This window comes from Manihot esculenta, chromosome 17 (assembly GCF_001659605.2).
Source record: "Manihot esculenta cultivar AM560-2 chromosome 17, M.esculenta_v8, whole genome shotgun sequence".
Classification (NCBI taxonomy): domain Eukaryota; kingdom Viridiplantae; phylum Streptophyta; class Magnoliopsida; order Malpighiales; family Euphorbiaceae; genus Manihot; species Manihot esculenta.
In genome coordinates, this window is record NC_035177.2 from 26134778 (window position 1) to 26161215 (window position 26438).

The 26438-nt window shown below is 39.1% G+C and overlaps 1 protein-coding gene across 2 annotated transcripts; it reads left to right on the top strand.

The window, feature by feature from the left end:
• The first annotated feature begins 1148 nt into the window (after nucleotides 1-1148).
• On the top strand, nucleotides 1149-8035 carry LOC110604695 (integrin-linked protein kinase 1). 2 transcript variants are annotated; one of them, XM_021742965.2, is made up of 12 exons: nucleotides 1168-2018; nucleotides 2429-2503; nucleotides 2586-2681; nucleotides 3829-3914; nucleotides 4002-4122; nucleotides 4912-4991; nucleotides 5651-5710; nucleotides 5808-5914; nucleotides 6077-6162; nucleotides 6355-6476; nucleotides 7200-7311; nucleotides 7718-8035. In XM_021742965.2, exons 1-12 carry the CDS (start codon nucleotides 1701-1703, stop codon nucleotides 7817-7819), a joined length of 1365 nt encoding a protein of 454 aa, XP_021598657.1. In that variant the 5' UTR covers nucleotides 1168-1700; the 3' UTR covers nucleotides 7820-8035. The 2 variants fall into 2 exon arrangements, with proteins under 2 accessions (XP_043808430.1, XP_021598657.1); XM_043952495.1 differs by lacking the exons at nucleotides 7200-7311; nucleotides 7718-8035 and adding an exon at nucleotides 6884-7175 and having other exon boundaries at nucleotides 1149-2018; nucleotides 6355-6491.
• Nucleotides 8036-26438: the final 18403 nt, after the last annotated feature.

The window sequence follows — 26438 nt, forward strand, 5'->3', positions numbered from 1 at the left end:
TATGGAGGAGAAGGAGAAGGAGAAGGTAGTTACAAAGAGAGAGGAAGAAACCTCCATGGGACAATCTCTCCATCCTCTCCAGAACTCAGAAACTAGAAAAAAAAAAAAAAAAAAAAAAGAAACAACCATGGCAGTCCAGAAAAATAGCCTCTCTGCAAGCTTCGCTACCATTTCAAAAGAGACAAATAACACACTTTTTACATCTCCACCCGGTGAGAGAGAACCAAAATCTACACTGAGCGGAGAGAGAGGGGCAGAGGAAAACCTCCAGGAACAAGACAAAAGAATCGGCAAAACCCAGACTGGACGAGGCCATGAACCTCAAGAAGAAAAGAAAACTCTCTCTGTGAGAGAGAGCGCCACAAAAAATTGCTATCCATTGATTGTTACAGTACCTTTCTAAAATTGTTACATTATCAATTTCCCCACGTGCTTATCCAATTGGTTCATTACCCAGTCCTCTCTGACCTCTAAGGGACACAGTAAATAGATAAGTACCTTGAAACCAGCTTTATCCCATCTAGCTGACAATGGTACATGGAAAGATACAGAGTTGAGTTTTCCATCCAACATGAGTTGAAATAGCCTGCGTTTACTAGTCTTACCTCAATAATAATGCCTTGGGTGGTGGCTGGAGCTAATCTTATCTTAAACAAAGTCTCCACATGTGCAAGGCCAGAATCAAGTAATCTTCCTCAAGAGATTCTTTCTTCTCTACTAAAACAATATTATCATTAGATAAAATCATGTTCAAAAAAAAAAAATGAAAAGCGCGTGTAGTTCAAAGATTGCTTAACTGGGTTGGATTATATTTATGTCAATTTCTTAACAAATCATATTTCAAAAATCGGCGTCGTTTCGTTTTCCACCTTTTACTTGCTGAAATGGACGCTTAACAAGTCACCTGTCCGGCGAGATCTGTACCGTTGGAAAAGCTTGCTGTTCCGTTTCCGTTTCCTTCCCACTACACGAGAAGAAAAAACCGCACGTGACCCGTTTAATGCTCCTGCGCGCGTTAGTCAAACCGCCAATTACTTTGCATGTAACCGCGTTTTTCTTCCAATGGTTCTGGGTCCTGACCTCCCACACGCGCTCGCGATACTCGTGATTGCTACGTTCTGAAGCCAAAAATTTTCAACGTCCGCGGTCTTCCGGGCCATTACCTATTAGCCAATAGCCGATAAGAAAATTGAAAATTCAGAAATACACACTCCCGATGAATTTTCATGTCCAATTCCTCTGTCTCTTTCTTGCTCTGCTTGTATCAATCTCTATTTACGTCATAAATTTGAGGATTTGTTGATTTTTCAGTGTTTTCAGTTCTAATGTTCTCAACTCTGAACTTTCAATCAACTGCAAAACAAGTCTTTCCAAAATAATCGTGCGATTTTCTAGCAAAAGATTTTATTTTTTGAATCTTCTTCAAGTATCATTTTGGGGTTTTAGGCATCAAATACGTTTCGTTTGAATCATTGTATAGGGTTTAAGCTTCCCATTTAGCTGCATATTCTTGATTCTTTTAAGACTTTTGCAAATCAAGAATCAAAGGACCAAAAAAGTTACTTTTTTTTTCCTTAAAAAAAAAAGACGAGTTCAGGGTTTTGTGTTCTGTCAGATTGCAATCGTATATTCCGATCGAAGCTTTTTATCAGTTTGGCTGAATAACTAAGAAAAAAAAAATTGTTTGGTGGGTTTTTGAAATGGAAGGGAAGAGCGCAGTGAGGTTCACTCTTGGAAAGCAATCATCTTTAGCACCAGACTGGCACCAGAAGGATTCAGGTGCGGAGCAGGAAGAGTTGGAAGAGATCGATCCAGGTGTGCGGCTAATGTACTCGGCCAATGAGGGTAATTTGGATGCGATTCGGGAACTCTTGGATTCGGGCATTGATGTTAATTTCCGTGACATCGACAACCGGACTGCGCTTCATGTTGCTGCTTGCCAAGGCAACGCGGACGTGGTTGCTCTGTTGCTCGATAAAGGAGCCCAGGTTGACACCAGAGACCGATGGGGAAGCACGGTAAGAACTCATAACCTAAACTTTTACTTCTTCCATGATGGGTTATGGTAGTATTCAAATATTGATATTGTTAACGATTGAGTTATTTGAGGTTGATGATGGCCTATGAATAATCTTGTCTAGTATCTCGTTCTTGGTACTTGTCCTTTTAGGATTTTTTGGAAAAGTATATATTTTTTTTCCTTTAAAAATAGTAGTGTTTAGAACGCTGAAAAGCCAAAAAAAAAAATGAAGCAATGTCGGGAAGATTTTGTGTCTGCCTCTGTTTTCAGAAAAATCTGGCTGCTTCCTTCCGCCACACAATATGCACAAACGTACAATCATACTAAAGTAGTATCTGTTTTACTTGGCAAATAATAATATTGCAGGTTTTATTCATTTTCATGACAATCTCATATTTGCTTAAACAGCCTCTTGCTGATGCTATCTACTATAAAAATCATGATGTGATCAAACTTTTGGAGAAACGTGGTGCGAAGCCTCTGGTATGTCTTGAATTTTGGTTTTAACGTTTCTTGCATCAGTATATATACTGAGTTAATGCCATTCCTCTGTTAATTCACTCAGATGGCTCCCATGCACGTCAATCATGCACGTGAAGTCCCAGAATATGAAATTAATCCTGCTGAGCTCGATTTTACTAACAGTAAAGAAATAACTAAGGTAATTTAACATCTGTTTCTCTTTTGCCAGAGATAGTGCCTCTTCTATGTTTAATCCAGTTTAATTCCTCTAAGGCAAGAATTCTAGTTGGACAAGAATAGTTGTGATGTTAAATCACTATAGAAGATTTCTGTTACTTTTGCTAAATATGATAGTAAAATCACCTTGCTGTAACTAATCAGTGATAATACACACACACACAGTGTTTATTGTTGCCCCTTTATGGTCAAGTCGAATCAAATCTATTATGTAAATAGTAAATCATAGTTGTGCAAACATATGCCGAGTTCAACTACAGAAAAGATGCACTCTTTCTGCTTGATTATTTTCCTTTCCTGTCTTGTTTCCACTCTGTGCAGGACTTTATAGTATGATACCAACTGTGGGTTAACGATTTGTGACAAATTAATATCTGATCTTTTTCTGGCATGTTCAAATGAATGAAGTTGTAAGTTCTGGGACTCTTAAAGTTGAGGCTTCTAAGGGCTTAATTTTTTGAAATACTTTTTAGTTTTTTTTTGTTCTTTCTTTATTAAATTTAGAGTTGATGTTGTAGGTAGTGGATATGAACTTGGCAATAGTTAACTAGTAGCTATGGATCTGGTTTTGTTGGTAGTGATTATGGCAGAGGTAATGTTGCCGGTGGTTTACTGCTGCTGCTGGTCATGGTTCAGCAGTGGTTGTGATGGTGGCAGCAGCAGTCAATCTGGCATTATCAAGCTTCTATCTCCCCATTGTAAGAACCAGGAGTCCTAAAATAGGGTTTAATGCTTTAGAATCCCATGATCTCTATATGTGAAAACCTGCAGATGCTAATAATACTTTTAATAATACAAAGAATGCAAGTCCTGGGTTTCAGCTTGCCATTTCAGGCAAAAACTTAAAAGGAATTGAAATCCATAACTTGCTAGAAAATTATAGTGTGGCATTGAGTGTTTCTAGCGATCATTAATCAGAACCTTAAAACCTGCAAGTTTGGTGGAATAATTTGCCATTTGCTTCTCTGGTGGTCTTTATGTTCTTCTATGGATATAGTTTTTCCTCTCTTTGTGAACCCAATCTAATTTGATGAACATGCTACATCAGCTTTTGTAGTCATGTGTTTCATATTTTGTCACATTTCAAGTGAAATACATAAATGTTACAGGGAACTTTTCGTATAGCATCGTGGCGAGGAATCCAAGTAGCTGTTAAAAGGCTTGGGGAGGATGTGATTTCTGATGAGGAGAAAGTGTGAGTTGTATATAGAATGCACTTTTTACTCCCATTTATCTTTTTGAATTTTCATGTTCATTATTAAATGTTTTAACTTCTTTTCAGGAAAGCATTCAGAGATGAGCTTGCTTTGCTTCAGAAGATACGGCATCCAAATGTGGTCCAATTTTTGGGAGCTGTTACCCAAAGTAGTCCTATGATGATTGTGACAGAATATCTACCCAAGGTTTGTTTTTCTTCCCTCGATTCACTATCATTGTTTGTTGGAGCTATGATGTTGCTACTGGTAAACCATTTGCTTTCTGTTTGTGGTTAGTAATCACATCACCTTTTAATGAGGTTTTGGTTGGCATCAGTTCGTGGTTTTCCATTCTGACCTTTATTTTTTTAGCATTGGGGAGGGAGATTACTTTGGTGAATTTTTGAACCCTGGCTCCCTTGCTTTCTTTTATGAGTTGATGATGATAATCTGTTCTCCTGAAGGGTTGTTCTATGAAATCCAGTTGTCTTGCTTTCCCTGGATGAATATAATTTTCTTAAGTTTAAATAAAAGCATGAACTGTTCATCATTTCGAAAAAAATGCTTCCAATGTGATAGAAAATATCTTACTCTAATTTTCGTCTAACAAAGGATGTGAATATGACTTCTAGCCTGGTTTGAATTAAAAGTTTTAGAGATTAGGTGCATAAAGCATAGACATTTCCTTCCTAACCTGGATGACTATGGGTATCTTAAATATAATATCTCATTAAATGTCTGTATTCTGGAAAGTATATGTATTCTGCAATAGAAAGTTGCTTTCACTGTTTTCTTTGTAACAAAGGATGTCATTATGATTTGCTTGAAAAATTATCGTCACAATGTGCTCTTTTGCATGGTACATGATGAAACTAGTTTTTATCAAATTGTTTCATGCCGTATTTGCAGAGATGATCTATGTGGATAAATACTCGAAAAAATTGCTGAGTGAATTTCAGCATTGAAAACTCACTTGTTGTTCTACTAATGTTGCAGGGAGATCTTTGTGCATACATGAAAGGAAAAGGAGCACTAAAAACTGGAACAGCTGTGAGGTTTGCACTTGATATTGCAAGGTATTTAGTTGTTATTTGTTTCAGCATTGTTTTCTTTTTCCCAATAGTTCTAAGTACTTCTGAAAAATACAGTTCAATTGCCTTTCTTTCCCTTCTTTTTCTTTTGAGACTTGGATATTTGTAAAAAATATCTATAATTTAATGATCTTGTGAGAAGCACCAGGCTTCGAATTCAATCTCATGCTAATACTTCAGTTTAAAATTCTTGACGTATTTTTTATAGTGGTCGATAGATGGTACAAGATCATTAGACTTCATGCATGATCCGGTTGACGGGTATGAACATGCACCAAAAGATCTGATATGGTGCCAATCAGGCTTAGCTTGATTGTTTCCTCATACCCTTTAAAGGTTAGGGGATCTTGGATTTGAATCTCCCACCCAGCAAAATGGTGAGAGTTATGAAAGGGGAGAGTTACCTCATGTTATGTAGCCATAGGCCCCATACCATGCCATGGCCCATCGTTGGGCCTCCCCTGGAAAAAGGGAAAGATCTTATATGGTATTCTATATATTTTCAAAACTCAACCTGGAAGGAAAACAAGATCATTCTATCAGAAACTGATTCAATTCATGGACCTGAACATGTTTATCTTACGTTTGTTGTTTGAGATGCACTCTAGCCTGAAAGGCAATTAATGTCTGGAGTTTTTCTGCAGGGGATTGAATTATTTACATGAGAATAAACCACCAATAATTCACCGTGACCTTGAGCCTTCGTGAGTATTCTTGTGCAATTTATTTATTTATCTGGTTTGTGTATGTATATAATTTTCTGAAATTGCCTTTTTGTGTTGCTTATGAGCAAGGTGACAGAAATATATTGCGAGATGATTCTGGACATCTCAAAGTTGCAGATTTTGGAGTTAGTAAGTTGCTTACAGTTAAAGAAGACAAACCTCTAAGTTGTCTAGACACTTCTTGTGAGTGCTCCTTATCATTATTAGTCCTCGTTTTTTCCATCCGGTTGAAAGCTTTTTTGCAATATTTTGATATCCTGCTAGTTTTCCTAATTTCTGTTGATTGATGTGCTAGTGCTGTGTGATAAATATATGTAATGATTTTGTCTAGTTTGTCATTGATAGGTCGATACGTGGCACCAGAGGTTTTCAAAAATGAAGAATATGACACCAAAGTTGATGTTTTTTCGTTTGCTTTAATTTTGCAAGAGGTAAAGGTTCTCTTTCTTCATTACCAAGAATAACTCTGAATGGTTGGCTAGTACTTCTTAGGACATGTATCTCTGCATATCAAAAGTTGTACTTGCTTTGTTTTGTTAAAATAGGATAGTTATGGAACCTGAATTTGCTTTTATAGACTTGCTTGATTTGGTAGTTTGCTTGGTAACATACTTTAATATCAGATGATTGAAGGCTGTCCACCATTTTCTGCAAAGCAAGAAGATGAAGTTCCAAAATCATATGCTGCAAAAGAGCGCCCGCCATTTAGAGCTCCAACAAAGCACTATTCCCATGGACTTAAAGAGTATGTCCTCTGCCTATTTGGTAGTTTGTTTTATTTCACACACACACACACACACACACATGCATACATAGTTACATACATACATGCATACATACACATACATGTTGATCTCCTGCTATGATACTTGAAAATGGCAAAGCTTATTTGTGTTGTATGTGCACTTGATGTCGTTGACACTGAATGAATTCTCTACATTGACCTTTATTCATGAGGTCTCTAGCAGTGACCTTATTGAAAAAAAATACATTAAAAATTATTCTAATTAAAGTTTATTTGACTGCTAAAAACTAAAGAAAAATTCAAGAACCATGGGTGAAATGAAGTCCTTGATTCTAGGATTGTGCTAAAAGACTCCAGTTTTTTAAATGTTATGGATTCACATGCACTGAACTGTCATATAAAATTAGGTACAATGTAACTCATGATTTTTATGACTCAAAAACAAATCAAACTCTAAGCAAATCTATAGAGTATGGGCCTTACAGATTCCTCTTAACAATTCAAAACTTAAAATGCATAATTCATCAAATTAATCCACCACAAAAATATAGTGTCCTGTTTATCAAATATCATGACCTTCTTTGCTTTTGAGATTGGTCTCTTGTCAGAAAATTAAATGCTTAGCGGTTTCCCAAGGTCATTGAATCTTGGTTGATCTGTTAATTTCATAATGATCTTGGGAAGTGTAATGAAATGTAATCTTTAATTTGTCTATGTTCACAGGTTGATTCAGGAGTGTTGGAATGAGAATCCAGCTAAGCGACCAACTTTCAGGCAAATAATAACAAGACTGGAGTCAATTTATAACAGTATTGGTCATAAGAGGCGTTGGAAGGTCTCTCTCTCTCTCACACATCCATGTCCACGTACATTATACTTTACTGACCCCTGAATATCTTCGTGCCTCTTGGCATGTACACATACATCCATGTCTGAGATGATATGTTGATCATCTTCTTACCATGTCTTGATTTGTTCATGTGATCAACCCAGTCTGTTTGCAACTGCATTGAAACAATCCATAATATCTTGAACTGATATCTTTTGATGGGGTCAACGCATGGCCAGTCTCATCAATCGTTCATGTTTTTCTTCTATTGTGTTGAGTACTTGTGTAATGATGTATGACTTCCTCAATGTCATAACATGGACCTTCCTTTTTTCAAGCTTTCATTCTTAGGGTATTGTTTGATCCCTTTTGAACTGATATATTTTCTTTCTGCACATTGTAACTTGTACAGGTTAGACCATTAAAATGCTTTCAGAATCTGGAGGCTATGTTGAAGAAAGATCTCAGTCTAAGCGGCCGCAGTCGTTCTTCACGCTCCACCAACCGTGGGTGAGGCAAGAATTAGCTTATCTACATGCAGAGATTGTCCCTTCCAGTCTGCTAGTAAAAAGGATTCTTCTTTAGTTCACATTATAGTTTTCTTCTGTGTGTAATTCCACCTATAAATTCTTCTGCATACATATTCTCTCACTGAAGTTATACATTAGGAATAATGTATAAAATGTCTTTTGAATGAATTTTTATAAAATTATCCGTAATTTTATTTTTTTTGAAAATAAAAATTTTAAAAATAAGAAAATCGATAGAAAAGACTAAATTGAATCGAATGGTTGTAAAAATTTTTATTTCAAAGACGGGGTGTATGTTTTATATTATTGATAGAGATAATGGCTGGCTGGGCTACTAGCCTAACATAGTGAGAAATCAACAGTTGAAATCTGCTTTTTGTTTGTAGAGTACTATTAAAAAGCAGCAATAATGGCAAGTCTTTGCTTTGGCCAACATTTTGATGGTAAGTGACAATTCGTGCTCTGAATTTTGCTCTTGAGATTTGACAATTCATGATACATCTCACATTAACCCAATCTTTTTTTTTTTTCAATCAACATTTTTTCTCTTGTGTGCATTTCCATCATCACCACAAGGCATGGAGTTATAGAAAATGTAAATTTAAAAAAAAAAAAAAAAACAATTAAACTAACTTTGGATGCTTTAGCAAAAGTAAAGAAAGAAATTATTTTCCAAACAAAATTTAAAATCTTTATAAAAAAAGAAAAGATAATGATAATGTGGAAGTGGAAGTGGAAGTGGACCCTATGAGTAGAATATGTGAGGATGCTAAAAGGAGGAAGAACTCAAAGGCTTCCAATACCTTGAAAACAAAGAAGAACATGAAATAAGAAATGATAATGAAGCCTTGAGAGTGAAATTTTGGTAGGAAATAAGAGAAGAGAAGAGAAAGAAAAAAGATTTGATAGTTTTGGGGCAGGCATGGTCTGGTAAATAAAGGGTTAGTTTGTGGAGGATAGGAAGCTTGTTTTAGCAGTAAATGAAATACCCAATTTTGCAAGGACCCACACAATAATCCCCATTAAATCAATTTTGAGGTAAATACATGACAAAACTGAAATACTAGGACCTTCATTGGGATTTTTGCCCCTATAAAGTTTACCCTGGGCCACCCTTCTTTTTCATAACTAGGACAAGTACATAATTTTGGGCTTTTCCTTAAGGTTTAGTTTTTGTTTTTTTAATTTTTATTTTTTTAATAAAATGATTTTTCTATTAAATTCACTATTAATTGACTGTTAATAAAAAGATAATTAAATTATTATAAATATTAAACTATAAAAATCAAATTCTATAAATTAAAGATAAGTAAAATTCCCAACTTGGAAAGTTCCATAGCTTCAAGGAAATTTTGCTGCCTTGCTATTCTGTGGAGATATAAAAGGCAGGCAGATGGGACAAGGCAGATGCTCAAAATCTACATTTAAAAAAAAAAAAAGAAAATTAATAAAAACATATCAAATTAAAATCTCCTCCATCAACCCAAGCAATAAGTATAAAGGAGTTCCTACATCATATGTATGTATTCTACTTCAATTGTGAATCTCATAAATATATCATTATTGGAATTTTTCTACTAAAGTAGAACATTCAAGGTTAGGCACTTGCAGCCTCCAAGTCAAATGCTAGGCTTCCAACCATTTAATTAATTAATTAATTAATTCATTTAAACAACACCACATATATTAATATCTAACGAATAGGATAATTTCTTATATTTTTTAATAAAATTTTAATAGAAAAAAAATCGCCTTTAAAAATATATTAAAATTTATAGTGTATCGACAAGATTTTACCATTATAAAATATCGTTACTTAAATTTTTAGAGTCGCAGCTTTTGTTATAATTTAGTGGTGAATTTAAATTTTATTATAAATATTTTGATAAAAAATTAATTAATATCGCTTCACTAAAATGGTATAGGAGAAAAGATAAGTTAGAAATCGAAAAGTCTTATTTAAATTTTTTAAAAATTTAAAAATGAGTTTCAAATAGTCAAAGAAGACTATTTATAATAGAAAAAAAAAATTATAATATGCAAAATTATAAAAATATTTAAAAAAATAATAAAAATATAAAATTGACTATTTAAATTGTGGAATTTTCATATCGAATTTCGTGACAGACCTGTGGCACTTGTCACATTTTTTAAATTTTCTTTCCAAAAAGTTATTGTAGATCTCCATCGAATATCGGCAGTAAAAATTAAGTCCGGTTTCAAATCTAGTTGTTTCGTGTCATATTTTAGCAGCAAATTTTTATACATGATTTTTATTTCGTATTCAAAAGTAAATTAAACTGGTTGGATATTGATATTATTGATAAATTATCAGAAGAAAAAAAAAGTGGAAGCATATACATGTGGGTTTAGGATATGGCACACGTACATAATTAATTTACACTAAATTGTTAAACTTGAATTGAATTGGTCTCTATTTGTGCATGAAAATGAAATATTGATCTTGTTATTACCAATAATATTTGTGTCGTTTTGTTTGTTCTATGTGGTTTTGCTTTTGTTGCATATGTTTAGGTTGTAAAGTTTCCCTAATATTGCCAAACCATGAAGCTAGTACATACACACATAGCTGCCTCTAGCTAATTTACAACGTTATTAACTTTTTTTTATGATGAGATCAGAAATGTTTGTTAGTCTGAAAATGGGAGTTTCATATGAAAATCAAGTACATAGTTAAATTTGCTTTTATGTTTTTATTGATAGACATAAACCCAACTTACCGTTAAGAGCTTTAATCAGAAACAAATGCGTTGAGATATTTCAAACACTATTTCACTTTCTTTTTACTCTTTTGTCAGTTCACACAACTAAACTTTGGATTCTCTTTTTGTTTTATATCCGCCAATTAGATCAATGGATATTATAATTCAAAATTATTTTTTTTAAGTATAATTTTATTAAAATATGAGGAAAAACTTAATATCAAAATTTATCAATCTCAATTATTAGACTCTCTAGATACACTCAATCTAGGATTAATTATGCTAAATAAAAAAAATTCCCACCATAACCTGCATGTTTTCTATGAAAAGTAGAATTCTGATTTGATCAAACAAAATTCGAAGTACCCTGCAAAAAGGGTTGTGCCTTGGTGGTTTGCTTTTAAATTGCATTCATCATAGCAATGACAGGTGATGACACCTGCTCTTTGTCTTTCAATAGTCTCTCAAAATCTGTTAGTTTTTCAAACAATTATGAGAAAGAAATTGGTGATTCGCGAATCTTGATTGCTACAACAATAGGATGGAACTCATCTCCTAATTGAGGAATAATATGAATAATGAGGTATTCTTTACTCATTGGATTTTGAGTGAGAGCTAACTCATAAGTAATTCATTGCATTTTATTAAGAAATTCAGCCATCAATTTGGAACCTTTGGGAGTTTGAGCAAGTCTAATCTTGAGAGAAATGATTTTGCATCATGAAGGGTTGGATAGCTGTGACTCAATCGTTCCCAAGCTTCCTTGGACGACACAGCTGAGAGATAAGCGACTGAATAGCATCTGAACAGCTACCTAGAATTGACAAGAATTTGATCTTGTTGAAACCAGAAGCTGGATTGATGGTTTTTTGTGATTGATCAAGAAATTTGGATGGTGCAACTAGTGAATCATCTATATACCTTAACAAATCCAATCCGATGAGAGTAGCTTGAATCTGCTTTCACCAAACAGGAAAGTTATTTGAGTTAAGTTTAATCAAAAAGTGGGTTAGTGCATTTAACTGCATGAAGATGTAATAGAAGTGGTAATTGCCATAGCAAACAGATGAAGAACAGAAAAAAGGATCTTTAGAACTCATTAGAGTGTTCAGGCTCTAATACCATATAGAGAATGTAAATTGAATCGATAATCTATCCATAGCATAAGATTACAATTTATACAGGGAAGAAGCTAAAGATTAAGAGCCTATAAATCAAGAAACTTATCTACAATATGAATTTTAAATAAAATAAGAACAACAAAGATTAAGTTTTAGACTTATCCTTTATATGTGTCTGAATTGGACAAATGTAAAAACGGTTAGAGAAGTAGAAATTCCACATCGGAAGAATAGAAAATAAATAAAGAATATATAAGTCAAGTGGAATCCAATCCAAATTGCCTAAAAATATTTTAGAGAGGGCCACCACAATAAGTCCAATCAAGCAACATTTAAGGTCCCACGCTCTCACCACTCTTAAATTTGAAGGTCCAACACTCTCAAATTTGAACTGGATCGGTCAACAATTCCAATAGTGCTATCAGAGTGCAGTGGCCTCACAACCCATGAAAATCCAAAGTCCTGGCGAGTTGGGCTAGCAATTACAATTTAGACCTACTAAATTAAAAATGATGAAAGTTTATGGTCTCTAAATTTTAATAAGAGTACAAGTCTGAGCAACAAAAACCTTAAAATTGTTTAAAATAGAGTTAACTAAAGAGGAGAGCCTCTAAAAGCTAGTAGAAGGAGGAGAAATTTGTGAGATTGCCACTAAAAGTTTTTTTTTAAGTAAAGAAAGAGTTTGATTTGATTTTTTTTTTTTAGTGATTGTGTTACCTGTGATACTAAAAATATTTTACAATTTGCCTACAACTTAATCAACAAGATGGGTCTACCAAATTAACCCACTTGATTGCTGGATTAATCATTAATAAATGTGAATGATTAATTTAAATACAATATATAATTGTTTAATTTAAATATTAACCAACCACAATAATCGAAAGGCTTATCTATTGAAGCACAAATGGAATGAGGAAAGTTTTTTTTTTTTTTTAATGCATTTATAAATGGAGTTCTGAATTGGAAGGAACTATTGGCCAATCAGACAGCAAAACATGAAATTTAACAAGATTCGATCTTTGGCATGGTCTGCATTCAATAATTACTTTGTTTATTTTGTGTGCAGCATCAACCAAATCTTGTCGATCGACTGCTGCCACTCCTGTGGTCCAATCAATTGCACGACGCTTCAATTTTGTAAAATTTGTAAAACTCAATGAATCATACACCCGCAATCCACTTTTATTTGTAATTTAATTTTTTTATATGATAATAAATAAATTATAAAATCACTTAAATTATAACAAAATATTCTTTAATTTGATTAAATTATTTAAAATAAAAAAATTAATCTCTATTAATGTGTCATAAAAAATGAAATAATCGAGAAAAACTAGAATAATAAAATAAATGATGCTACATAAGAATTTTCTAAATATAAGACAGAGTCACGTGGTAGGGTTTGATAAGCCAATAAGCAATTCCTTTCTATGCACCTGTAAAAAAGAAGACTTGAACGATAGACTCTTAATTAAGAGAAGAGATCCGGCCTCAAGACAGGTCAATTTCAAGTCGAACAGACTCGCCCTCTCAAACGATAGGGCCAATCTCTATAAGAAAGTTATCGTTAAACAACTATAATTCAGAAGATTCCCTTTGCACCTACGATCACGAGATTCCCGACCAGCCGGTAAAAGATCTCTTACCAATAGGTCGGTCACAACACTGCCCGATTATCAAAAAATGTTGTATTTATCTTTATCTTCTTACAATATAAAAGGGGAACGATCACAGAGATAAATGTACAATATTCTCAAATACTAGAACTCTAAGCATTTCATTACATTTTCTCTCATCCAGTTATTGACTTGAGCGTCAGAGTGGCTGTCGTGGGCACCTACCACCACCACCTCACATTGTCTCCCTTGCAGGTTCCGGCCAATCACAACACAGCTCTATTTCGGTCACATCATCAATCTTATTTTTGCGATATTATTTGGTTTTGTTGCTGAAAAATCCATTGAACTTTATTTATTCATTGGATTATAGCCTGTCTCTTGTTCCTTTTATCATTTAAAGAAGAATAAGAGAATCTCTCTCTTCTCTGATCTCTCGAGATGGCTGGAGTGGTACATGTCATCACGGGGGACCTGATAAGGGCAATGGGAACATAAGCGTGAGGCAAGGGATATCTTATCTGTCCATTAAAAACTATGGGCTAAACAAGAGGTAAGATTTGGTCCTGCCGATAGGGCGGTAGAGTTATTTCAAAATGACCCTCTAGTCATTAAGATCTTGCTGAACCGGTACGAGGTAAGGTGGGTGTTTGCGGATACAAGTAGTTCTATTAATCTCATCATCTTAAATGTTTTCAATAAGTTAGGCTTAGATAAAAATAGTCTTGCTAGAGTTTTCTATCCCCTAGCAGGATTAGGAGACAAGACCGTGGCAGTGTTGGGCACCATCAACCTCTCTCTGGTGTTAGGTGATGAGAGATACTGGCGAGAGTTATACGCAGAGTTTACGGTGGTGGACATTGCATTTGCATACAACGTGATACTTGGTCATCCAGTCCTAAACTATCACGGTTTCGTTATTAACATGAGTGTTATGTGTCTTAAACTTCTAGTTTCAAGAGGCATAACAGTGGTTCAAGGCCATGCGAGGTTAATAAAAAAAAAGTTACGGACACCCAATAGAAAGTCTCAGAAAAGGAACCATACCCATTGACTTGCTGGAAAAATTAGAATCTCACGTAAAGTCAGAAGTGACTGACCCAGTAGAGGAGGTCCAGATAGAAAAGGAGCAGAAGCTATGATTCGATATAGCACTAATCGGTAAAATAAGGACTCGTCTCATAGAATTAGTGAAAAGTTGGGTGTCAACTTTTACCTGGTCTCCAAAAGATGTCATGGGTGTAAACCCGGCCATTATCACTCACAAGCTGTCTATTGATAAGAACGTTAAACCAGTCCAATAAAAGAAAAGAATATTCGTAACAGAGAGGCAACAGGTGATCAAAGAGGAGGTTGATAAACTTTTGAGTGCAAGATTAATAAAGGAGGTATAGTATCCTACTTGATTAGCCAATGCGGTGCTGGTTAAAAAAACTAATGGAAAGTGGAGAATGTGTGTAGACTTCATTGACCTGAATAAAGTATGCCCGAAATATCATTACCCCTTGCCGTTCATCAACAGACTACTGGACTCAATCTCGGACCCTGCGATGGTTTCTTTCCTCAATGCCATTTTTGGATATGACCAAATCATGATGGACATCGAGAATGCAGAAAAGACTGTGTTCATAACAGAAGAGGGAGTTTTTTGTTACAAGGTGATGCCTTTTGGATTAAAAAATGCAAGAGTCACGTACCAAAAGCTAGTGTCAAGGATCTTTAAGGACCTGATAGGGTCAACCATTGAGGTATATGTAACAACCCGGAAACCGGACCGCTACCGGTGCTAGGATCCAGATCAGCTTAAGGCAGCCGGGACCCGTAGCAAACCTAACATACATCTTGTTACCTGGTAAAATCCCATACATGATCAAAACATTAACATAAAAACTTAAACATCTGATCTAAATACCGAGCTCGACCTGTATGCTACATAACTGGGAACATAAAAGAACCCCACACTAAAGCCCTCATCAAATGCCCTAGCTGGGTCAACATTACATACATCAAGCTTGGATCACATCCGATGAACCAAAACCTAACCTGTGCATGCATCAGAACCATAAACATAAAACCTCCACTAGAGTCCTCATCAAATACTCTAGCGTGGTAAACATCACATGCCACAAGTTTGGTTCAAACTCAACTCAATACTAAAACATAACATACATCATGTATTAAAAAGGGACTAACCAAGCCTTAGGGCTAAGCACAATACTAATCCATAACATAACTCTACTTTACGTTACATTACATCACATTATCTTATAATACATTATATCAATTTACATTACATGTCCACACTAACATACTAATCTATTACATAAATATAACATTAACCCTTGCCGACTTCCCGATCGACCTCATACCTGCAAACCTGGGGTTAGGGGAAAGGGGTGAGCTAAAAAGCTCAGTGAGCAGAACATGAAAAAACAGTTTAATAAATCATATGCTATCATGGAATGTGTCACATCACAAATATTTCACATCACGGATGGGCATGACCACCAAAACTCCCTCTGTCTGTGCTCGGCCCTCGAAGGAGCTCCTCAGGACTTCTGTAACATAACATGGTGCCCGGCCCTTCGGGCTCCTCAAGACTTCATTATGCCCGGCCCTCGGTGGGGCTCCTCAGGACTTCATTATGCCCGGCCCTCGGTGGGACTCCTCAGGACTTCATTAACATATCATAATTAGGGCTATTGGGGTCGCCTTGGTCCATCCACATCAACAATAAATTATGCAATGCAATATCTTCGTGAAATCTAATGCAAGCAACCTAATATATATACATGGTATTCATGATGCGTGAACATGCTTAAAATATTTGAGTTAGTTCTACTCACCTCTGGCAGACGCTGAACTGACTCTTCAACAGTTAACACTGCTGGCCTCCTCGGTCCCTCGGGTCCGATCCTACACAGGTGGACTCGAATGAGGTGCCAAACACACTCTAATCAACTCATAAACAACTCCCCAAGAACCCCCTAAAACATCATAAAACACTCATAGGAATCATGCAAAGGAATGCTGGACAGGGCACTTTCGGCAGCCGAAGGTCCCTTCCAGAGCCGAAAGCCATGCAGGTTCGGGGGCTCTTTCGGCGGCTGAAGCCTCTCTCCAGATTCGAAAGTCAGGCACTTTCGACGGCACCTTCGGCGGCCGAAAGTCTGCTCTAGATCCGAAACTCAACTTTCGGGGGCAAGGTTAGGCGGCCAAACCATGCATCCACAGGAAGGTTCGGAGGCCGAAACTACCTTCGGCGGCCGAACCTGAGTTCTTCCCGAAGGGCAGAACTCAGCCTTCTCATGCACAAACAGCCTCCAAACCTTCCAAAACAACCCCAAAACCTCACATGTTCTCTCCCAAACATGCATACACACTCCCTCATGCATATAGGGCATAAACTAACTTAAACCACCCAACAAAACATCATATAAACATACATTGAGCATAAAACCCACATAAACCTAAACATGCATATCTACCCTATCCCATGCATCAAAACTTCTTAAAACTTCATTAAACATAAAGGAAAGCAAAGATCCACACTTACCTCTTGAAGATCGAGGGTCGGTGTGATCCCTAACTTGGAGATGGGAGGAAACAAACTCCTTGGGTCTCCAAGCTCCCAAAACTTGATTTACGCTTTAAAACTTCAAAACCCAAAAGGAAACTCATAAAAACGTGAAAGATTTGAAGAAAAAGCATGAAAACAACCAAGGGAGAACATGAACTCACCTGAGCTCGAGAATAGGGAGAAAACTCGACCATTTTCGGTCTGAGGGCCTTTTATAGGTGGCCAGTCAACCACCTTCGGCGGCCTAAGCTGTTTCCACAGCTCCACCACCTTCGGCAGCCTAACGTGCCTCCTAAACTATCCCATGTTCGGCGGCCGAACCTGGTTTCTTCCCTCAAAACCTTCAGAGGCCTAAAGCACTCCCGAAACTGCCCCATGTTCGGCGGCCGAACTTGAGGTTCAGCGGCCGAACCTGGGTCCTTCCTCCTTGACCTATTCTTTTCAAAACTCCATTTCTTTTCCATTTAAAACCATAAAATCATGTGAAAACATTTTAGAAACACATTTTACCCCTCTAGAAGACTCTGGCATCTTCAGAAATTCCAGATTCCAACGGAGATTCCGCCGAAAGGTAGGGATTCCGATGCCGGAATCTAGCCGGGTATTACATTCTTCCCCCCTTTAAGAACATTCGTCCCCGAATGTTCAAACAAACAGGCATTCTCAAATCATAGCATCAAGCATACATAAACAAGCAAGTAAACAAGCAAGCAAAACCTAAAAACCTCCCTCCTAAAAGGAATACGGTACTGCTGGAGTATGAACTCCCGGGTCTCCCAAGCGAACTCGCCCACACTGGCGATCCCAAAGGACTTTCACCATCGGGGTTTCCTTGTTCCTTCTCTTTCTGACTTGTGTGTCAATGATCCGCACTGGCTGCTCAACATAGGTGAGACCCTCCAAGATCTCCACCTTTGGTCCTTTAAGAAACTTACTTGGATCTGACACGAACTTCCATAACATGGAAACATGGAAATCCGAATGGATTCTATCCATGGAAGTAGGTAAATCTAACTTGCAGGATACATTCCCAATCCTTTGCAGGACTCCAAAGGGTCTGATGTATCTTGAAGCTAGTTCACCCTTAAGCAATACCCCAGCCTTCTCCTGAACTCCACAAGCTTCCGCTGCGCACTCTGATCCTTTCTCTTCTCCTTTCTTCTCTACTAAACTGACTTCTTCTCTAACCTTCAACAGGTAAGGAATACCTGTTCTTGGTAGCGACCTTGTTCAACTGCCTGAAGTCGACACAGGGTCTCAAGGATCCATCCCGCTTTTCCCACAACAACACTGGAACAATCCAGGGTGAGGTACTAGGTTGGATAAAACCCTTGTCTACCAAGCTCTTGCAACTGCTCCTTCAACTCTTACAACTCTGCAGGTGCCATCCTGTAGAGAAGAATAGAGATGAACCTGATGCTTGGCATCACTTCTCGTTCCAAACTCTATCTCCCTCGCAGGTGGTGAACCTGACAGCTCGCCTGGGAAGACATCTAAGAACTCTCTCTCAACAACTAACACTGAGGCTGGTTCCCTGACCTGACTGCTAAACTCTCAACAAGAGCTAGAACCCTCAGACAACCCCTCCTACGCACCCTACGAACCTGACAGGCTAATATCAAACCTCTAGGCATCCTTACACTGTCCCCTCAACAGACTACCTCTGACCCATCCTGTCCTCTGAACCTGACTACCTTGTCTCTATAGACCCAGGTAGTACCACGAGTAGAAAAAACCCAATCCATCCCTAGAATGACGTTCAGACAGTCAAGTCTAGGACCTCAAGGTTGGGTGGAAGGCATCTACCCTCAACTGACACGGGACTGGACCGGCAGACTAACTCTGCCACAGATGGATCACACTCGGGTCCACTGACCCAAAGAGGACACTCTAGCCCAGAAGTTATCAACTCAACCTCTCGACGGCTCCTAGAGCAACTAAAGAAAGAGAAACACCAGGGTTCACAAAAATATACACATCAGAACATTTTAAAGTGAGCGTACCTGACACCACCATATTCGATGGGTTTGCCTCCTACTGAGCTTGGGTGAAGATCCGAGCTGGAGCTGACGGACCTTCTCCACGGGAACCTTCTGAAGAAAAGGCTGACCCTCTCCCTCTGCCTCGACCACTGACCTGCAACATGGCTAGAGCTGCTGGCTGAGCCGCTCTACCTGAAGTTGTCTGCTGGGACTGTGCCAACCAGGGCGCAGTAGGACACTCACGAACCATGTGCCCTTCCTGACCGCATCTATAACATAGATTAGTCCCATACCGACAAACCCCTTTGTGCGGCCTCCCACACCTCATGCATTCAGTAGTGTCAGAGCCAGAACTTGAACCACCACCTAATCCCAGACTAGACTTCAACCTCTTCCAAAACTTACTCTTCTTCCCCCTCAGGGTTCTGCCCCACTTCTTACTTCGTGTGGCAGTTGTACTCAGAGTGGAAGGATCAATTCCTCCTGAACCCGAGATTTTGGAATCCTGAGTCTGAGCGTCTTCTTGAGACTCTCCCATGCCTTCTTCAAACATGCTCACTTCCAGACCTCCATCCCTCCTCTGAACACCCATCTCTACTTCTCTCGCATCTGCAGACATTCTCCTTAGATCCATTCCTTCTCTGCTTACATCAAAAGACCTTCCAGGATCCCTTGATGTTCCCCATCTGCCGACTCTACACGACTGCGCTCTTGGCAGAGCAGGGGGAAAGGTGCCCATACCTTCCCTCTCAGATGGAACTCCAGTCGATTCCACAGATCGACGAGTGCCATGCATCCTAGCTCCTCTGAAGAACAACACACAATCATACAAACATTAGGACCATACGGTTCATGTGGAAACTCATGAACCTGCATCACATATATAGCATAACATTAATGCACATGCATAAATCATGGCATTTCACATCATCATTCAAGACAGGACTCTACATCCTATCTTAGTGGACATGATTTTCCTATTGTGCTTGCCCTTCTATTACCTCTATGAGCCCGACACACTCTAGGTCCGACCATATGAACCTAGGGCTCTGATATCAATATGTAATGACCCGGAAATCGGACCGCTACAGGCGCTAGGATCCAGATCGGCTTAAGGCCGCCGGGACCCGTAGCAAGCCTAACATACATCCTGTTACCTGGTAAAATCCCATACATGAACAAAACATTAACATAAAAACTTAAACATCTGATCTAAATACCGAGCTCGACCTGTATGCTACATAACTGGGAACATAAAAGAACCCCACACTAAAGCCCTCATCAAATGCCCTAGCTGGGTCAACATTACATACATCAAGCTTGGATCACATCCGATGAACCGAAACCTAACCTGTGCATGCATCAGAACCATAAACATAAAACCTCCACTAGAGTCCTCATCAAATACTCTAGCGTGGTAAACATCACATGCCACAAGTTTGGTTCAAACTCAACTCAATACTAAAACATAACATACATCATGTATTAAAAAGGGACTAACCAAGCCTTAGGGCCAAGCACAATACTAATCCATAAATATAACTCTACTTTACGTTACATTACATCACATTATCGTACAATACATTATATCAATTTACATTACATGTCCACACTAACATACTAATCTATTACATAAACATAACATTAACCCTTGCCGACTTCCCGATCGACCTCATACCTGCAAACCTGGGGGTTAGGGGAAAGGGGTGAGCTAAAAAGCCCAGTGAGCGGAACAGGAAAAAACAGTTTAATAAATCATATGCTATCATGGAATGCATCACATCACAAATATTTCACATCACGGATGGACATGACCACCAAAACTCCCTCTGTCTGTGCCCAGCTCTCGAAGGAGCTCCTCAGGACTTCATTATGCCCGGCCCTCGGTGGGGCTCTTCAGGACTTCATTATGCCCGGCCCTCGGTGGGGCTCCTCAGGACTTCATTAACATATCATAATTAGGGCTATTGGGATCGCCTTGGTCCATCCACATCAACAACAAATTATGCAATGCAGCATCTTCGTGAAATCTAATGCAAGCAACCTAATATATATACATGGTATTCATGATGCGTGAACATGCTTAAAATATTTGAGTTAGTTCTACTCACCTCTGGCAGACGCTGAACTGACTCTGCAACAGCTAACACTGCTGGCCTCCTCGGTCCCTCGGGTCCGATCCTATACAAGTGGACTCGAATGAGGTGCCAAACACACTCTAATCAACTCATAAAGAACTCCCCAAGAACCCCCTAAAACATCATAAAACACTCATAGAAATCATGCAAAGGAAGGCTGGACAGGACACTTTCGGCGGCCGAAGGTCCCTTCCAAAGCCGAAAGCCATGCAGGTTCGGGGGCACTTTCGGCGGCCGAAGCCTCTCTCCAGATCCAAAAGTCAGGCACTTTCGGCGGCCCCTTCGGCGGCCGAAAGTCTGCTCCAGATCCGAAACTCAACTTTCGGGGGCAAGGTTAGGCGGCCAAACCATGCATCCACAGGCAGGTTCGGCAGCCGAAACTACCTTCGGCGGCCGAACCTGAGTTCTTCCCGAAGGGCAGAACTCAGCCTCCTCATGCACAAACAGCCTCAAAACCTTCCAAAACAACCCCAAAACCTCACATGTTCTCTCCCAAACATGCATACTGAAACAGTCGGGCCCGAACTGGCCCAAATAACTTTTGGACCCATTTTCCACTTGGCCCAAAATGGTTAACCCAAATTATTTAGTAGTTTCGTACTAGTTATTATATAGCACTCAATTTTCTCATCATTTCTCGATGTGGGACGGATTTGCACCGCAAATCCGCAAGCAGGCAGCTGAAAGCAGCTGATCGTCACACTCGGTCCCACTAAATTTTGCGACGTCCTCGTTGCAACTGAATCGATTACAATTGCTAACCAGGACCAGACCCTTGGGTATTATGGTTCGCTAGTACCTTGGGCGGCTCCACCTTGTCTCTCACGGGTAGCCCTTTCCTCGCAGACCCACTAGCTCCGCACAATTTGTCTGACCCAGGGTGGCTCTGATACCAATTGAAACAGCTGGGCCCGAACTGGCCCAAATAACTTTTGGACCCATTTTCCACTTGACCCAAAATGGTTAACCCAAATTATTTAGTAGTTTCGTGCTAGCTATTATATAGCACTCAATTTTCTCATCATTTCTCGATGTGGGACGGATTTGCGCCGCAAATCCGCAAGCAGGCAGCTGAAAGCAGCTGACCGTCACACTCGGTCCCACTAAATTTTGCGACGTCCTCGTCGCAACTGAATCGATTACAATTGCTAACCAGGACCGGACCCTTGGGTATTGTGGTTCACTAGTACCTTGGGCGGCTCCACCTTGTCTCTCACGGGTAGCCCTTTCCTCGCAGACCCACTAGCTCCGCACAATTTGTCTGACCCAGGGTGGCTCTGATACCAATTGAAACAGCCAGGCCCGAACTGGCCCAAATAACTTTTGGACCCATTTTCCACTTGGCCCAAAATGGTTAACCCAAATTATTTAGTAGTTTCGTGCTAGCTATTATATAGCACTCAATTTTTTCATCATTTCTCGATGTGGGACGGATTTGCGCCGCAAATCCGCAAGCAGGCAGCTGAAAGCAACTGACCGTCACACATACAAACTCCCTCATGCATATAGGGCATAAACTAACTTAAACCACCCAACAAAACATCATATAAACATACATTGAGCATAAAACCCACATAAACCTAAACATGCATATCTACCCTATCCCATGCATCAAAACTTCTTAAAACTTCAATAAACATAAAGGAAAGCAAAGATCCACACTTACCTCTTGAAGATCGAGGGTCGGTGTGATCCCTAACTTGGAGATGGGAGGAAACAAACTCCTTGGGTCTCCAAGCTCCCAAAACTTGATTTATGCTTTAAAACTTCAAAACCCAAAAGGAAACTCATAAAAAGGTGAAGGATTTGAAGAAAAAGCATGAAAACAACCAAGGGAGGACATGAACTCACCTGAGCTTGAGAATGGGGAGAAAATCGCCCATTTTCGGTCTGAGGGCCTTTTATAGGTGGCCAGTCAACCACCTTCGGCGGCCTAAGCTGTCTCCACAGCTCCACCACCTTCGGCAGCCTAACGTGCCTCCTAAACTATCCCATATTCGACGGCCGAACTTGAGGTTCGGCGGCCGAACCTGGTTTATTCCCTCAAAACCTTCGGAGGCCTAAAGTACTCCCGAAACCGCCCCATGTTCGGCAGCCGAACTTGAGGTTTGGCGGCCGAACCTGGGTCCTTCCTCCTTGGCCTATTCTTTTCAAAACTCCATTTCTTTTCCATTTAAAACCATAAAATCATGTGAAAATATTTTAGAAACACATTTTACCCCTCTAGAAGACTCTGGCATCTTCAAAAATTCCAGATTCCAACAGAGATTTCGTCGGAAGGTAGGAATTTCGATGCCGGAATCTAGCCGGGTATTACAGTATATGTCAACGACATGATGATTAAAATTCGATCATTAGAAGAACATCCGGAGGATATTCGGAGGGTGGGTAAAGGCTGGGAAATTACTTGGATACATCATCTTGTAAAGGGGCATATAGGCGAATCCAGAGAAGATCAAAGCTATCTAAAATATGGAAGCACCTAAGACCATCAACGAGATACAAAGGCTAAATGGGTGAGTCACTGCTTTAGGTCGGTTCATATCCTGTTCAGCCAGAAGGTGTCTCCCGTTCTTCAAGACCTTGAAAGGCAAAGGTAAGTTTAAGTAGAGAGAAGAGTGCACAGAGACCTTTGAAAGTTTAAAAAACTTATTATCCTCCCCTCCATTGCTAAGCCTGCCTATCGAAGGCGAAGTTTTATTTCTATATTTTTCTGTGATACAAAAAACAATAGTACTCATTCATGAGAGCAATATGGAACAAAGCCAATATATTATGCCAACCAAGTACTGAAAGGGGTAGAGTTGAATTATCCTCCTCTTGAAAAATTGACATTTGTAGTACTCATGTCAGCCTCAAAATTATGACTACACTTCGAGTCGCACACCATACAAGTCAGGACCGATTATCCTCTGCGAAAAATTCTACACAGACTAGAGCTATCAGAACGGTTATCCACCTGAGCGGTAATATTATCAGTCTACGATATCATGTATGTTCCTAGAAAGGCTATGAAGGCCCAGGTCCTAACCGATTTTATGGTAGAAATGACTCTAGTGCTGGAACTCCCGGAGTCCTCTAGAGCAACCATAGAAGAAGTGAAAGTTTGGACAGATGGAGCTTGTGGAGCCGGAGGGGCAATAATCAAAATCCTTCTGTAATCCCAAACTGGAATAAAGTTTTGATATGTGGCGAAGCTCACCTTCAAAGCCATCAATAATATGGTTGAGTATGAGGCTATAATAATGGCCATAAGAATCATCAAGGAGCTAAGTATAAAAAAATCTTTTACTTTTAGTGACTCACAATTGGTTGTCAATCAGTGCTAGGGGCAATTCAAGGTCTGAGATCCGACCCTCGTCAAATATGAGGAAAAGATCCGGATCATAATGAAGGAAATTCAGGAAGGGCAAGGTACCTGCAAACTTCACCAAGTAGCTAGAGGTGACACTGAAGAGGTGGATCTATTAGCCAAGATGGCAGCGGCAGGTGAATAGCATATAACCCAACCATTCCAATTTGAGGAGTTGCACACTCCGGCGATGGAAATGGAAGAATCTTTTCCTATAGAAGGAGAGTCGTGGATGATGCCTGTATATAAATTCTTAACACAAGATGACCTTCCGACTGATGAGTTATTAGCCAAACAGATAATAAGAAAGTCTTCTAAGTATGTACTAATCGATGGCTAGTTATACAAGAGATCATATACACAGCCATGGTTGCAATGTGTGATAAAGGAGGAAGGCCAAGAAATTCTAAAAGATATCCATGAAGGTGACTACAAGAGTCACGAAGGAGTTCAGACAATCACCCAAAAAGCATTCAGACAAGGATACTACTGGCCAATATTAATGCAAGATGCGAAGCAATTTGTCCAGAAGTATCAAAGGTGCCAGGTGCATGCAAACATCCCAAGAACACTAGAAGAAATACAAGCAGCCATTGGAAGTCCTTACCTTTCTTTTAGTGGGGGATAGACATCTTGGCCCTTTCTCTAAGGTGTCCAAGTCAAGAAAGTTTGTTATTGTGGCAGTAGACTACTTCAATAAATGGATGGAAGCTGAGACAGTGCAATCCATCACTACTTAGTAAGCAATCCCTTTTGCCAGTAAAAAATATATTTACTTGATTCAGAATACCCAAAATAATGATCACTGATAATAAAACTCAGTTTGCAAGCATCAGGTTTAAAGACTTTTACAAGAAATGGGAGATTGATTGGATTCAGCTCAGCCTACCACCCCCAATCTAATGGTATGACGGAAGTTCTAAACAAGACTATATTATAGGGGCTAAAGAAAAGGCTCGATCAAGCTAAGGGTAATTGGCCCGAGAAAATGCCTCACATACTGTGGGCATACAAGACTCCTCTCAGAACAGCTATTGGAGAAACACCCTTTTCCCTTATATATGTTGCGGAAGTAGTCATTCTTGTGGAAATACAAGTAAGCAGCTTCAGAACACAATGTCCTAAAATCTCAAGACACCCCGAAAAAATGCAATTCAATTTAGACCAAGCTGAGTTCTTGTAGGAAAAGGCAGCAATAAGAATGGCGACTTACAGGAACTGTAATACCCGGCTAGACTCCGGCGTCGGAATTCTAATCCTCCGACGGAATCTCCGTTGGAATCCGGAATCTCGGATACCAAAACCTTTGGAAGGGTAAAATATGTTTTTACAAAATGATTTTCATGATTTCATTGTTTGGTTTTGAGATAAGGTTTTAAATTGAAAGAAAAAAGTTTTTGAGGGACAAGCCCAGGTTCGGCCGCTGAACCTCATGTTCGGCCGCCGAAAGTAGTGTTGTCGTGGGAGCTCTTCGGCCCCTGAAGGTGGTCTGGCCAGCCACCTATAAGAAGCCCCCAATCCGAAAACGGGCGAGTTTTTCTCTCCATTTTCGGGCAAAGGTGAGTTCACACCCTCCCTTGATGATTTTACGATTTTCTTTCAAATCCTTCAATGTTTTTATGAGTTTTTATCGTGTTTTTGAAGATCTAAGCTTAAACCCGAGTTTTGAAGCCTTGGAGACCGTTTGACTCATCTCCAAGTTGGGGGTTGCTGTCACTCCTAGATCTCCAAGAGGTAAGCCTAGATTTTTGCCTCTCTTATGCTTTTAATTAAGTTTCATGAAAGGTTAAGGGGTAAAGATGCATGCTTTGGTTGGACCTAGAGTTATAGGCTTTGAGTTGGGGTTTTTGATGAATGTATATTTAAGTGATGATTTTGTTGTTTTGTTGGGGCTTAAGTAAGTTTTTATGCCCCTTATGCATATTGGAGTGAGTATGCATGTTGTGGAAAGTTGGGAGTGAGGATTTGAGAGTTTCGAGGCTGAAATGCATGAGACAGAATCGGGTTCTGCCATTTTGGAGAACCCAGGTTTGGCTGTCGAAGCAGAGTTCGGCCGTCGAACCTGTATGGGAGGCAGCCTTTTGGCCG

Excerpts from the sequence above, each read along its gene's own strand:
- LOC110604695 (XM_021742965.2), top strand. The coding sequence starts at position 1,701 with ATGGAAGGGAAGAGCGCAGTGAGGTTCACTCTTGGAAAGCAATCATCT. Across the intron at positions 3,915-4,001 it reads ATTTCTGATGAGGAGAAAGT|GAAAGCATTCAGAGATGAGC; the intron begins GTGAGTTGTATA and ends ACTTCTTTTCAG. Across the intron at positions 4,123-4,911 it reads TGACAGAATATCTACCCAAG|GGAGATCTTTGTGCATACAT; the intron begins GTTTGTTTTTCT and ends CTAATGTTGCAG.